The sequence below is a fragment of the Alexandromys fortis genome, unplaced genomic scaffold, assembly GCF_014885135.2.
Source record: "Alexandromys fortis isolate MF-2015 unplaced genomic scaffold, M_Fortis_MF-2015_v1.1 scaffold_72, whole genome shotgun sequence".
NCBI lineage: Eukaryota > Metazoa > Chordata > Mammalia > Rodentia > Cricetidae > Alexandromys > Alexandromys fortis.
This window is the reverse complement of record NW_026067969.1, coordinates 7,392,003-7,407,179: the sequence shown is the minus strand read 5'-3', so window position 1 is coordinate 7,407,179 and position 15,177 is coordinate 7,392,003. Positions and strand designations below refer to the sequence as shown.

The 15,177-nt window shown below is 46.6% G+C and overlaps 1 protein-coding gene across 4 annotated transcripts in view; it reads right to left on the bottom strand.

The window, feature by feature from the left end:
- Positions 1 to 15,177, bottom strand: part of Fubp3 (far upstream element binding protein 3) — a 52,148-nt gene that overhangs the window by 12,927 nt on the left and 24,044 nt on the right. For 3 of the 4 annotated variants that reach the window (XR_007594152.1, XM_050155393.1, XM_050155389.1), the window contains exons 3-10: positions 11,716 to 11,749; positions 9,320 to 9,369; positions 8,896 to 8,967; positions 7,596 to 7,653; positions 5,513 to 5,675; positions 4,149 to 4,247; positions 2,060 to 2,164; positions 365 to 467 (exon numbers count right to left, since the gene is read on the bottom strand). Coding sequence is in view for 3 of the 4 variants with exons in the window: in XM_050155393.1 (XP_050011350.1) it covers positions 365 to 467; positions 2,060 to 2,164; positions 4,149 to 4,247; positions 5,513 to 5,675; positions 7,596 to 7,653; positions 8,896 to 8,967; positions 9,320 to 9,332 (613 nt within the window). In the remaining variant the exon portion in view is untranslated. The remainder of the gene's footprint in view (positions 1 to 364; positions 468 to 2,059; positions 2,165 to 4,148; positions 4,248 to 5,512; positions 5,676 to 7,595; positions 7,654 to 8,895; positions 8,968 to 9,319; positions 9,370 to 11,715; positions 11,750 to 15,177) is intronic. The other variant, XM_050155390.1, reaches the window with a different exon arrangement.

Below are 15,177 nucleotides of genomic sequence, written 5' to 3'. Positions count from 1 at the left end.
AGGCAGGACAATAATGAGCTCAAGGCCAGCCTAAGCAACACAGTAAGATCTTCGTCCCTTCCATGAAAGGTGTTTATCCTTCATTGTGGTATTAAATTATGTCTGATTGTATAAGATCAAAACAGTGTATTTTGTAAAGAAATCTTCACTTAGCAAAATTATCAACTGGAAAAGCCATGCTGAAGTCTTCATGTATTTGATGTGTGTGGAGGTGGGTTAGCTAGAAACCACAGGCCAGAAAGATCAAACCAGCACACAACTAAAAAGACACAATGACTAGGGAGGAAATGGAGATTGTCAAAGAGAAAGAAAAAAAACACACATGGCTAACACAGCCCACTGGTAGATCTAACACCATACCAACCTGGTTTGAACTGGATCCTCACGCCAGCATCATTCTGGATCTTTTTGATCATTTCTCCATTTCTTCCTATGACAATCCCAACAGCAAACCTAGGCACAGACACCTAGACAGACAGACAAACCCATCAAAGCTTCTTCACATGTGACTTTGTAAAGATTTAATTTTTAAAAGTTTATTTATTCTTATCTATGCACATTGATGTTTTTTGTTTGCTTGTTTTCGAGACAGGGTTTCTGTTGTTTGGAGCCTGTCCTGGATCTAGCTCTTGTAGACCAGGCTGGCCTCGAACTCACAGAGATCCACCTGCCTCTGCCTCTCAAGTGCTGGGATTAAAGGCGTGCGCCACCATCGCCCTGGCGTGCTTTCTTGCTTTGCCTGAATGTTTATTTGTGTGAAAGTGTCAGATCTCGGAGTCAGAGACAGCTATTAGCTGTCACGTAGGTGCTGAAAATTTTACTGGGTCCTCTGGAAGAGCAGTTAGCCTATCTCTCCTGGCCAATTAAAAAAAATTTTAATTGTGCGTGCGTGTCTTGTATGCACATGAGTACAGGTGCCTACAGAGGCTATGTAGAGCTAGAGTTACAGGTGGCTCTGAACTGCTGTGAGTGTTGGGATCTGAATTCATGTCTTCTGCAAAGAACAGCCATAGCTTTTAACTGCTGAACTACCTCTGCAGCACCTGGCCTTTCTTTTTAAAGCAAAAAATTAAAATAATATAAAGCTCCTACAGAGAAAAGACTTAAATAACATTTTATCTCCCAAATTCCACGGAACTACATACAAATATATCACATTGGCTATACCTGTGGCCTTTTACAGTCTTTTGTTCATCTGTAAAACTGTAGTAAAGTCACAGGCTGCAGCATCTGCCACGCAGTCACTCAAGTGTGGTGTCCAATGGCCTCAGATACAGTCATGATGCTGTGGAGTGAGCAGCAGCACCACCTAGACCCAGTGCCTATCGGTCACCACAGAAACTCTGTACCACTGAACAACGCCATTTGCTTCTATTGTGCTTTCTGCCTGACTCCACCTTGCCCAGCGTGGCCACTGTGAATCTGGCTCACCGCACTAAGCATGATGTTTGCACGCAGAAGCATAAATGCAAATTGTAGATCAGATTTCTGACACTATTTCATCTCACCAATAAAACAAGATTCCAAGTTTTTGTTTATTTGTTTTGGTTTCTTGAGACAGGGTTTCTCTGTGTTGCAGCCCTAACTGTCCTGGGTAGTTTTTTTTAGACCAGGCTGGCCTTGAATTCACAGCCTCCCAAGTGCTGGAATTAAAGGCGTGTGCCACCACTGCCACCACAAGATTCCAAGTTTGATATAATCATGATCTATCACTGTGAAAACTTGGATTTGGCCCCTATCTGGACATCAAGTTAACCTTTAAAGCAAAATTGTAAAAAGCAGAGGAGGGACCTGCTCTGTAAGGCAGTTGGCTTTTCATGTTTGTTTCCCCTTCATATCTGTGAGCAGTGTGTAGACTCTTAAGTTTTCAGGATGAAAAAACCAACATAACCAGTTTGAGGCTAAGGAGCTGAGAAGTGTGACCAGAGATTTTAGCGGCACTCTTTTTTGAGACAGGATCATATCATTATGTAGCCCTGGCTGGCCTGGGCTTGTTATGTAAACCAGGCTGGCTTTAAACTCAACCTTGTTTGCCCACTGGCCTGTGGGTCCAGCTCACCTCTATACTACCTCCTCCTGCTCGGGAGGTGAAATCGCCACGCACACCCCGGAAGTCAGCCTGGTCTTTCTCTCGGATGATCTCTAGGACCATTTCTCTTGCTTGCTGCACAAACAAAAACAAAAAGCACCAATGGGGAAAAATCCTGGAAAAGGACAGCACCAGGCAGAAAGCCAGGATCAGGGTCAATGAGATCCAAGACTGTGAAGGTGTTCAGCTGCTGACAAGGATGAGAGTCTTAGGGCACACTGTTGTCTACTCTAAGGTTCAAACTGTAAGAGTCGCCCACTTACTTGCAGGTGGGTAGAAAACTTTCCAGTGGCCCCAAATGTATTTTAGCAGAGGCTCCCTTGAGCCAGAGAACAGGCAGGAACAGGCAGCACAGACCACAGAGACAGCTCCTGGCCCTCAGAACTCTTAGATGTTTTAGTGCTAGGGGTGGAACCTAGGACCATGCACAATCCTAGGTATGTGGTATATGACTGCGTCACACCCCAGGCCAGCTGAACTGCAGCAGTTATCAAACTCTGATTAAGATGGCCTCACAGACTTGAAAGCACGAGGCAGATCTCACTGTCCTGTTTTTCATAAGAAGTGAACTTAGTGCTTGCTTACCCTGCCTAGGACTTCAGGTTTCAATGCCTTGGACTGTAGCCAAACAAAAGGAAAAGAAGTGAAGACCTTAAAATCACAATTATTTCCCTGCAAACTTATGAATAAAGGTCAATAAAATAGGGGTATTTTCCTGAAGACACTTTTCAAGAAGCTGGGATGTATGTGTTTGTGGAGTGGTTCTACACTCCACAAAGATCCAGGCTCAACCCCAGCACTGAGTAAACTGTGACACAGTGGCTGGATACACCAGCTCACACCTGGAAATTTAACTGGTAAAAGACAAGAAGCAAATCCGATTGTGTACCTATTTTGTGTTGGCAGGAGGTGGCCAGAGGACCATCTCAGGTATTGCTTCTCTGGAGCTGTACACCTTGATTGATTTTTAAGAGAGGGGCTTTCACTGGCCCCAATGTCTCCATAGGCTGGCTGACCAGAGAGTTCCCAGGATCTACCTGCTCTTTACTTCCCTAAACTGAGATTACCTGGTAATCTTATTTTAAAGAAAGTTGGAAGCCTGGGGGAAGAAAGGGCACGGAAGCAGCTGGCCTGAAGGGAGGGAGGAGCTATATAGTACTGATATCCCTCCACCTAGCTCTCACCAGGACTACCCTGGTACAGTGAGAACAGCTGAAGGGAGAGGGAAGAGGGGAGTGAAACTGAGAGACTGGCCAACCTCACTGGGTCAGAGTCCACAACCCCCTGCTCCCCCACCCCAGACAGGGTTTCTTTGGGTAGCCCTGGCTGCTCTGGAGGCTCAGAGATCTGCTTGCCTCTGCCTTTTGAGTGCTTTAATGGCATGCACTACCCAGTCCCAATGCTCTTAAATAAGCATAGCAGGTTAGATGCAGTAAGAAGACAGGCTGCGGATGTCAGAACACTAGAATTTCACTGACAATACACACCCATAGACACTTAACATTTCTGTACCAGCAAGATGGAGTGTGCAGCCACAGGCTGAACTCTGCTTCCTCAGCACAGGAAGCTGTGTTGAGGTAAACATGCCTGGCACTAGTTTTCATCTGCACCTCCAGCTGGTCTGGATTTAAGCTGCCCACAGCACAGCGATGCTAACTATATACTTAATCATCCTCAATGCAAAAAACTAGTGTGTGCACTGTCCCAGGCAGGGGCCTGTCATGTGGCCACACATCTGGCCAGTGGCCTTGGCACTGGGCATAGCTGGAGATTACATCCCCATCACATTTCCCCAAAGAGGTACCACCAGCAGTCAACAACTACCTGGGTGGTGGTGGTGATTAATGACCCTTTCTCAAGGGTCACCTAAGACCATCAGAAAACAGTTATTTACATTATAATTCATAACAGCAGCAAAATTACAGTTATAAAGTAAAAATGAGAATAATTTTATGGCTGGGGGTTACCACAACATGAGGAACTGTGTTAAAGGATCACAGTATTAGGAAGGTTGAGAAGCACTGGGCCAGACAAATCTAACCCACAAGTTCCTTCCTACCTGTACTTTAAATGGATCTCCAGTGATGCGGAGAGGCTTGTCTGCTCCTGTGGGCAGTGGGCCATCCTGGATCATGACCATTTTCACACCTGTCCGCTCCTGTTGGGGGACATGCAACCACACAGCCTTCAACGTCATGAGAGAAAATGCACAATGCCTCAGAAAGCAGAATTGGGTCAGTTGATTCTAAGTCCATGTCTCATCTCCCAAAGGTAGAGTCTTCTCACCTGGGAATGTTGACAAATAATGCCCACGTGCCCATCCTCTTTACTCATGTCTGGAGTACCTCAACTCTAGGGAGCTGTTCCCATTGAGTGCTACACACTAAGCTATGTGTTCTGCTTATCATTGGCTGATGACAACCTGTGCCCACCATGCAATCAAGTGCTGCTGCCTTCTGGGCACAGGTGAGATGGGCTCTCAAACCACTCAAGGCTAATTGGCTGATATGTGGGTTCTGTGATAACAAATCCTAAGCTTTTACAATTTACCCTATGTTGTAGGAGGTCTTCTATAAATCTGAGGCTTGGTGGTATGACAAACAAGCCATCATATCCCAGAGTTCTGAACTCTGCTTAACACTCAGTATAACATGCATTCAAGTGAGCATCAAACCTTTCTTGGCTCAGTGTGGCTGCCTTAGCTGGAGATGTTCAATTTCAAACATTCTTGACTGCTGAGAGCTGTCTCTTCATGGCGACTCACGGAAGTCAAGGAATAGTAGCCCCCAGCTCTGACTACAGTAACATGGTCACTCTCCTTTCTATAGACAAGGGCCCTGAGCACATCAAAGTAAATGAGCACTTTGGGCTTTTATTGTTGTTGTTTTTAGGTCCCTCCATGTAGCCCAGAGAGGTTGAACTCACAGAGATCTGCCTGCTCTGATGTCCTGAAGTGCTGCAGGGATGCTGGGGAAAGGCATGTGCCATGGCTGGACTTCCCTAGTTGTTTGCTCAATGTTCTGAAATAGGCTCTTACTATGCATAGCCCAAGACAGCTTCTGACATATATTCTTCCCACTCTAGTCTCCAGGCCTGTGCCACCATACCTAGTTATAAACGGACCCCTCCCCCAAGCCAGGGTCTCATGGAGCCAAAGAAGCCCCTAGACTCATTATGTAACCTAGGCTGGTCTTGAACTCCTGATCTTCCTGGCCTAGGCCCCTCAGGTGCTGAAATTCCAGATATGTGCCCCTAGTCCATCTAAACAAGCATATTTAAACGCACAGAATCAATGTTAACAAGGAGCAGATTTTAGAAGCCCCGACTCCAGGCTCTCCCACGGTGTCTTTCCTGCCCTATGTGAGGAGAGGTTTGGAAGGGAGCCAGGTCAGTTCAGCTCAGCACCACATGGTGCTCACGTACCTGCAATTGCTTGATAGTTTCCCCTCCTTTGCCGATGACCAGACCCACTTTAGATGCAGGGATGAGAAGCTCTTGGATTGTGCTGTTGCCATCTATGTCATTGTGAAAGCCGGGTCCATTCCGACAGCGGTCCACAATCTGCCCCAGGAGCCGTTTGGCTTGTCTTTGGGAAGGAGAAAAATCACAAGAGACCCAGCATTAAATGGATGTTTAAGGTCTTCTGGGAAGTGAAATGGTGCCGGGGAAAATGCGAAGGAGTCAAGGCAGCCCTCCATCCAGCTCCAGCTCCTGCCTCACAACCTGGGAGGTCTGAACCATTCGCCATGCTACAGAACTGTAATTCAAAAGCAGCACACACCACACCACATCACTACAGTTTCCAGGTGGAATCTAAAGAACAGGCCACTGACAGACCCCAGCCCCTACATGTCTGCCCTCTGCTCCTGCTTGCGTCGTCACAATGCCATGCCTCCTACTTTGAATATCAGCAGCTTTGGTGGCAGAAACCTCCTCTTTATTTCTCTGCCCATCTCTCTGTTCCCTAATCCAGCATAATCCTCACAGAAAACCACTCAGCACGCTTGTTAACGAGGGTGGGAGAGAGAAGGAGCGATGAGAAAGACAGAAGAAAGCAAGGGTTAGTAACCACGCTTGTGCTCCTCAATTCCAATGTCTCCCTGTGGTCAGCAACACTGCTTTAGGACTTCCAGTTAGGCCCACAACATCGCCAGTGGTTTCAGGGCACAAGGGGCAGTGTCCTGCTGCAGCTGTATTCCAGGGAACACCTGACTGGTCCATCCCAGTAGAAACTTTGTGCTTCACCCCACTATCTGTCTGCATTTCTGTGATGTGGCAACAGTACAACCCAGTCTATCCATGTCGTATGCTGGGCCAATTTCCTTTTCTGCACCAGAATCTTCCCTGGCTGTTATTTGCAGAATTTATTCTTTAAATCAGCACCATCTATTTTTTGGTCCCTCTGACAGATTCAGCAACCAGACAGGCTGGCTGTATTGGAGAAAGAGATTCCTCCTGAAGCCTCAACTCCTCTGGCAGACATAAGTAGGACCGCTTAGAAGAGTAGGATGGACATGCAGTCTTTTGCAGTCTTGAGCCTTTGTGTGAAGAATCGTCTTGTGGGCCCTCAGCTGCAGCAGCTTTTTAGTATTTTGCTAGTGTACTAGATTAACCTGTGCTGGGGAAAAAAACGCTGCGACTCCAGCAACACCATCCAGCTTGCCCTATAATGCACACCTGCCAGTGATATTTATTCTGGTTCACTGCTTGCAATGTTAGAGCAGAACAAGAGAATTTAAACCCATCTAGGCTCCCTGAGAAATGGAAACAATAAAACAACCTTACCTATTGAGCCAGACATAATCTCAGCTCCCCCATCCCCTAGTGAAACACTACTGTAGAGACTGAAAGAGGAATGAGAACTACTCCAGCCCGCACAGTCCTCCTCCCCAGGAGGTGCTTGGGTTTATGAGCCTGTGTTTGGTACAGGGCCCTGAGCAAGCATGTACCAGGACAGGAAATCAAGGCAAATTATCAGGGCTCTTGCCAAGGGGCCTTCAAAGCCAAGGCACCTGCTGGTTGGTTCACAAGGCTCTGTGAGTGAAGCAAAGGCCACAAAGAGTGGATTCACTTGGTTCACAAATATCAGAAAGGCAAGCAAATCAATTTGTCCAGGAAAAAGGCCTGGTGCCCAGTTCTCTGTTGCTCACAGTGATCCAGTCCCTTCACCCAGGTCTGTTCCAGTATGGGAGGTGTTAACAAGGAGATGGTTGGCCAGGGTGAGTGTCCACTCCCGAGTCCCTGGTTCATGGCGGAGCCATGACAGCTGGGAAGGTCTAAGTTTGTGTGTCTGAGGTAAGAGAAGAGCTCTCCTGGTGTGGGTCTGAGGTAAGAGAAGAGCTCTCCTGGTGTGGCAACCTCCCAGGCCTTTCCCCTACTAGGGGTGTGCTGTGGGGCGGATTCAGCACAGACCAACAGTCTGCAGCAACAGTTTGCCCTTCCATTTCTCCTCACTTGGGGAAGGAGGAAGAAGAGTAAAAGGAAAAAGTAAATAAAACAAACTTACTCAATACTTTCTGGGGTTCCGGTAAGTACACAGGGCCTCTCTGGAATCCCAGAACTCTCTATAAGAAGAATCAAGAAGATGAGATGTGTTGGTGGGCATCAGGCAACCGTGTGCCTTTGCCTCTGTGTGTAGACTGTCTCTCTGGGGCTGGTTCCTACACCACCCCCACAGAAGCATAGTCTCCCAAAAAGACCAGTTTACTTTGCTGGGGGAGAGAACTGTAGTTCTCAACATAGAGACTGAGTCCCATGGGGGAGTCAGAAGGACACAGCAGAGCTCCGAGAGTTGGTCCTAAATGCCAAGCTCCACTCACTCTGACCTGCCCAGAGGCTCTGCATCACCTCAGTCACTTCATCATGCTTTCCTCGCTCTGTCTGCAGAGCAGTCTCATGGCCACAGGTCTGGAGATTGCGCTGAATACTAATAAGGACATCAGGTATATCAGTTATTGTATCCATATCCCAAGAGATTGGCAGTAGAAATAAAGCACGGGTCCTGCTGGACCATTTGACACGAGAGGAAAACCTTTGCTCCCAATACCCACATGACGTTTTAGACTAACCCTAAAAACTCCTTATAAAAATCCTTCCTCAAAAAGCTGAAAGAGAGAACCGGGGATGCAGTGTTTCCTAGTCTATGTGAGGCTCTGTTTTCACTCCCCAGCACTGCAAAAACGAGCAAACAAAATTCTCAAGACAAATAGCTAACAGCAATTACAGCCTTCAGACATGGCAGTGAGTATCTTATATATAAACAACAAACATCTTCTACTGGAATGTCTCCAGACTCTTCCTCTCAAATGGAAAGAAGACACATCAGATGACATAATAAAACTACAAATAAAAACTTGTTCTTCAATCTGTGTCTTTCAACATCACATGATCAACAATGACCGTGTTGGGAGAGGTCGTGAAAGGTGTCTGACATACACTCAGTCAGCTAGGACCCCTACTGTCCTCTCTCCACAAAGTGGAAGGGTGGTTGTACAGGGAAGCTGGGTGCAGGCCCCACTCACTATGCCTGGCATCACATTCTGGTGCAGAAAACATAGTTGCTAGCCCAGCTGGCAGGTGTCAGAAGAGGCCATGATGGCCAGAGTTGATTGTTGTCCTAGAAGGCAGGCATGAACCTCCTATCTCCAGGCTGGCTTCTGTTCTGGTGCTCCAGTGCATAAGTGCAAAACAGACAGCAACCACACATACTTACCCTAGCGTCTATCAAAAAAGTAAAGACACTGAATCTGGAAAATCTGTGACACTGATTTCTACTAAACAAATCTATGAGAAAAAGCAGTCCTTACCTGAGGCAATTTGAATTTTGCAACCAGATTCCGCTTGAATTCGTGAAATCTGCTCACCTCCCCTGCCAATAACTGCAACAAAATGAGCAGGGTCAGAATGTAACCCCCTTTCCACACTTAATCATGCATGGATAAGTTTAATTAACCCAGCAAACATTTATGCTCTGCTCATAGTTCACTACGAGCTGACCTGTGGAGCCCATCTCAACTCCTAGGCATCAAAGCAACAGAAGCTGCATGTGACACCAGCAGACAACCGTACTTTAGCTGAGGTGAGCATAGCTAGGGGTGGCCAGGCACAAATGCTCTGACTCTATTGACCCCAATGCCTGCCACACTCCCAATAGCATTCTTCCACAGGTGACATGCTCCTAAGAGGTTGTAACAGACCAAGACTAAGGGAAAAAACAAAGCAGATACTTACTAAATCCAACCATTTTATCAGGTACTTTGAATTCTTCTGTTATTACTGCCCTAAAAACAAACAATGTTTTTAAAGAATAAGTCAGAATTCAAATTTGCAACCACCTTAGATCCCCAAGATTAAAAGCTTACAACAAATCATGCTGATTTTGCCCTTTCAGGAACACGGAGAGTATCATTTCCAAGTCCCTTTGGTCAAGCACGCCAGGAGAACACCCAAGTCTCCCCCTCTGGTCAGAGGAGAAACATCCAGATTCTTAAACCAACTCTTTCCCTAGCTGCCTGTTCTACATACAGGTGTGATATCATGGCGGGGCCTACCAGATGGGCTGTCAACCCCAGGACAGATCTGCTAGGATTTAGAAAGAGGTTCAGACACCTACTAGGGGGTGTTCTCCATATAAAAACAGGGCCAACTTTTTGGATCTCTCGATCTTTTTGTTTCCTGGCCTCCCTCCAATATACCTATATCTTCTAAGGTAGTATGTGCCCAAGAAAACCAGCATCCCACAGAGCCTAATCAGTGCTGGCCAGGCCAGTATAATCGCTTCCCTCATGCTGTGAGAGACTCTTGTTAAATATGATCCTGTCCATCAGGTGCCTTCAAAAAAAACAAAAAAAGACTCCACTGGCTCTTTCAAATAAACTTTGAAATGTAGCATGTAGTGTATTGAGGACAATATCCAATTGCCCAGCACCCTGGAAAGCAATTAAATCTAAACATTTACCTTAGGGGATGCTAAATACAAGTAGTTTTAAAAAGCACACATTTTTAAGCATCTTCCACACAGCTAGATTTTTAGTTATCAGAGAAAGGATCAGATACAGTGCATGTTTTCAGGGGAGTGCAGCACTTAGAAATCCAACAGCATAATCAGCACTGCCACCACATCACTGGGACAGGGACAGGAACCATCCTCAGCCTGTGTACAAGGGGATCTTTCCCCATCTCTCTCTGTCTTGGGCAATACAGGCATGCTTCAGCCTATCCTAATGGGTCCAATTCCTTGCATCCAAAAGCCCTCAAGACCTAACAACTCCCCAAAGAGGCTAGGTCTGTCAGGATGTGCATCAGCACAGCTGTCAGGGCCAGGGCATCTGCCTGTTTATGGAGCACAAGCTGTCCACAGGAACCGACTAGACTGCCATCTACACGAGCACAGTGGGTGATGTCGGGACTGGGTCAGCCCTGTATGGGATGCTTGCCTAGCATGCTTGCTGGCAGCCTTACACACATCCCCAGCCCTGAGAACAAAACCAATCCCAACAAGATCCCTTAAACAACATACACAGTGGAGAATACCACAGAGCTGGGCAATTCCTCAGTCCTCGCAAATAACTCTGGCAATCAGTCTCAATCTCTAACTCCCCTCTAATCGCCCTCTATGTACCTCTGGCTGGCCTGGGAACTTCCTATGTAGACCAGACTAGTCTTGGAATCAAAGACATCCCTCTATGCCTCACGAGTGCAGGCATAGTCATATGACACCATACCCAGCTCAAAGGTTCTCTTCTGAAGGCAAGGCTGAAACTGGTCTAAGGCACTAAGAATAGGCACTCTGGAAAATTAACATGCTAATTACAGTTTAACAGGAAATGCTTATCAGCATTTCATACTAACAACCTCACATAAGTAATTTTAACTCATTAATAAACAAAACAATGCAAACAAAAAAAAAAAAGGAGTCTAAACCTTCCATTTAACTGACTCTTGGTAATGTTTAGAATCCCCAGCATTCATGTAGAACACGGAGGGCAGAACTGTGTCCCTGGCAGTGCAGATTAAGGGCATAACCTACAGTTACAGTCTGTAGAGGAGAAGCAGCACAGTTTCCTGGGCACGTTCCCCCTTCCTGTAGGTGATGCTACAACCAGATACTCTTATCTCACAGATGGGCCCTTTTATAGCCAAGGTCTTTTAATCTAAATCCTCAATTTACTGGAAGGCTATGGGGGAAGAGAGGGAGAGAAGAAACTAGGCACTAAATCCAAGATTTTCCAGCAATCCCAATCCCAGGCAATCCTGCTTCTGAAGCCCCACACTCTCTTTGCTGAGAACTGCATTCTTCTGTGAAGAGGCTGAGATCCCCAGGCACTGGCAGATTCACAGAACCAGCGGGACAATGCACTCCCTCCTTTCAAATGTAATCTACAGTGGAAGAGAGCAACTCCACCATTGTGAAAGTCTCTTGAGGCCCAACAGGGGCTGGCTTAGTGCCTCAGTCAGTCTGCTCCTCTGTTTTGGAGAGGGCTGGCAAAAACCATGGGTCTTAAGGAAATCTAGCCCCTGGCTTCCCACACTCCCAACCTCTGACTTGCTAACACTCCAGTGCAGATGGTGGATCAATAAACAATTAGAAATGATCAATAAATAATAAAACATAACCCACTGCTTACCTTTGATGTACCAAGGCCCCTAACTGGTTACCTACTGTGGCAAAGAGAAAAAGAAAAGAAAAATCAAAGCATTAGTACGGATAAACTAACTTCATCCTTACCCGCATTCTTACTGTTCAGGGGGTGGGAGGGAGGCAGAAAGAAAGCAAACAGTAATTTAGGCTCAGTGGCTGAAATGAATGCGTTATGTGATATGAAACAGGAGGGGACGTCTTGTTCAACAGTCTCTAACCCAGTGTCCAGCTGAACGAAGGATAAGAAATTGATCTGTGTGTCCACATGCTGAGAGGCCTAGGAAGGAAGCCTGTCTGTCTAAATCCTGCTCGCTCCCTACCGCTTGGCATCCAAACCCAACATAGATACTCCAGGTCTTCCTGCTCTTTTAAAAGCAAATGAGAAGATTTATCTCCTTGGAAGCACTGCTGAGGGCTGCTCCATGGCAGCTGTAGTCACTAAGAACACGCACATATGTCCCCGTTCTGTCACCTCCCACCCCACCTAGAACAGCACCAGAAAGGACCAGGTTCCTCCCTCCTGCTGCAGCTTCTCTAGTCCATTTCACAGAGCTGAGTGCCAACAGGCTCTCACTGTTAGAACTGACTCTGCAAACCACATTCCCAGAGTGGCTCTGCCAAGCTCCCTGGTCTAGTTTCTGTCTCTCAGCTATTGATGCGCCCCTCCTTCACCAGCCATCAGCAGAAATGGTTCTGTGCTATTTCTCTTCTGGAAAACGCAGTTTAAGAAATACAGCCAGCAGACAAAGGGAGACTATAAACCCAAGAACTGAATGGACCTTTCGAGATGCTAAAAGAGCATTCAAAAATATGTCTCTGGGGAAAGCATCAATCACACCAACGTCTGGAAAAGTGAGAAGGCTTAAGAAGGCCAACTGCTGTCTCCTGTCCAGTTTCCCCTGCCATCCTCTGGACAGTTAGAGGCCCATAAAGAGACAAACAAAAGCAAACCAGATCACGACATCCTAAAAGGAGAGAAAGCAGAGAAACAACATAGCAAAAGTAAACTACTGAGTTCATTGAAGCTATTGATCCAGAAAAAAAATACCATATTCCATCTGGATCAATATAGCAAGATGACAGTCTGCAACCAAAGCACAGACACTGCACACTGTTAGTCGCTTATCTCAGGGGAAGAGAGTTGTTTTTAACTGACTCCTAAAACTTTCTTTATCCTTACCCAGTGCTCGATTTTCATTCACATGAAAACTGGACACTCTCCAGCTTAGGAGAGGAATCCCCATCATCGGCTTTGCCCAAAATCTGTCCACCACCAAAATACCAAAGAGCGAGGGTAGAGGCTCTTGGGGCTGCACAGCTGCTCTAGCCCTGTAACTTCAGCACTCAAGAGGCTGAGCCAGCCTTAGTCACACACACACAGATTTCAAGAACAGCCTCCTCGATTTCCATCAGAATTCCTCTACTAGAGGATGAAGAGTCCACTGAATACAGGAAGAACTAAACACCCGCAAGTGAATGCAGTCCTCAGTGAAAGCTGCATGAAGACTGTGGGTCCCTGGCTCAGAGAAACCACAGGAACACAGCAAAGGGCAAGCTGGCCACAAAAGAACCCTGTGAGACTCACCGGAACACTCCAGAGCTTCTGTTCAAACACCATTCAACAGTCTGTGCTCACGGCAACAGAAATTCCTTTTTGTTGGCAAAGGGACATGTCACTAGCCATGCAATTGGCATCATTCTGTTTCCTTGACACTGGGAGGAGCTCCCAAACACTGGAACCAAACCTGCACACACCACCACTCCCAAATACACAGGCTTCAAGGGCCACAGCAAAGGACAAGACCAGACTTCATCAAGTCAGTATTTGGCCTCAGGCAGGCTGAGAAGCCCAAATTCTCTTCCCTTTCCATGCAAGGACAACGTGTGGCTACACATGTGTGGTTCCATGCCATCTATCTTATTGGGTGCCTAAAAATGGAACCAACAGTAAGAAAGGACATTGAGTACTGTACATGCAGTTAACATGTTCCTCTTGGGTCTCCTCTGTCCCCCTGAGGATCACACTAAGGAGGCATCTCACTCCCCGAGTCCCCTCAATTCCAGCACACCTGCACACACAGGGTGGTCCTCACGGACCCCACACCCAACAATGGAAACTGCCCTGGACGCGGAGGGAGAATGAACTTCTCAGCTATGAGGCAGATGACAATAAGAAATTATTTCTGAAGAGTAACACTGCCAATTTCAGCACTAACCTTAAAAGGTACCTTGTTTTTGTCCCTTGCAAAGAAATGCTAGGAAAGTATCCCTGGCCAACTAACCAACTTTATAACAAGCAGCAACTTGAATAATCATCTGTTCCTGCCCACAGACACCAGGTACTTGGGCAGATACCAGCGTGCGGCTCCAGAGAGAAAAATGGCAGGATTTTATGCTCAGCAAAAACAAAACCAATTTCCTCTTCAGATTTTTGTTTTTAGTCTGCTGTATTTGTGTCCAAGAGCACCTTTCCATGTAGTGTAGGCTTCATGGAGGTTCAGGTCACTGGTGCACACTCCAGGTTAACAGGCCTCCAAGCTCCCAAAAGTGCTGGGACTGCACACTGCACACTTTATATATCGTTACGCTGTCATGATCTCACACAAGTGCTGTACCCACTGAGCCACCTCCCCAGCCCTCCTCTTGGTTTGTTAACATTCCTTTCCATGTTCTGCCCCCCTCCCCCTGTTGTTTCTTCTAACCATAACTGGCCTTTTCCTCATCTCAGTTAAGGATAGTGATACCCAGGTGGCTGAGGGGGACACAAAGGCTTCCTGTGTCCTAGATAGCAACTCCTGTCCCAAACCACAGAGCACTTCTTTGCTGAGCCCAGCTGAAAGGCTGTTTAAAAGGTGCTGAGGATGGAACCCCGACTCTCCTGCATACTAGGCTAGTATATAACCACTGAGTTGCTCCTCATCCTGTAATATTATTTGTTATTCCTCACCTGCAACTATTAAACACATTCAGGTGCTTAAGAGTCCATTGTACACTAACTCAATGGGAGGGTCAAAGATGAATAAGAACCTGTATCCCTCCGCAGTAAACCTTAAAGCCAAGGCCTGACCCATGACGCAACAGAGTAACAGTGAGTGAAGACAGTGGTCTGAGGCTATGGACATAACACTAAGAGTAACAGTGAGTGAACGATAGTGGTCTGATGTTGAAGGGAGCTACAGGCTGTGTTCCTGCCACCTGGCTCCCGGCTGCCTGGCTAGCTTATGCCCTGAAATAACAACACACAAACTGTATTCTTTTAAACACTGTTTGGCCCATTAGCTCTAGCCCTTACTGGCTAATTCTCATATCCCAATCAACCCATCTCTAATAATCTGTGTAGCAGTCTTACTGGGAAAGATTCAGCATGTCTGACCTTCTGCATGGCATCTGTCTGAGGCGTCTTACCTCTCTTCCTCCCAGCATTCTGTTCTGTTTACTCCACCCACCC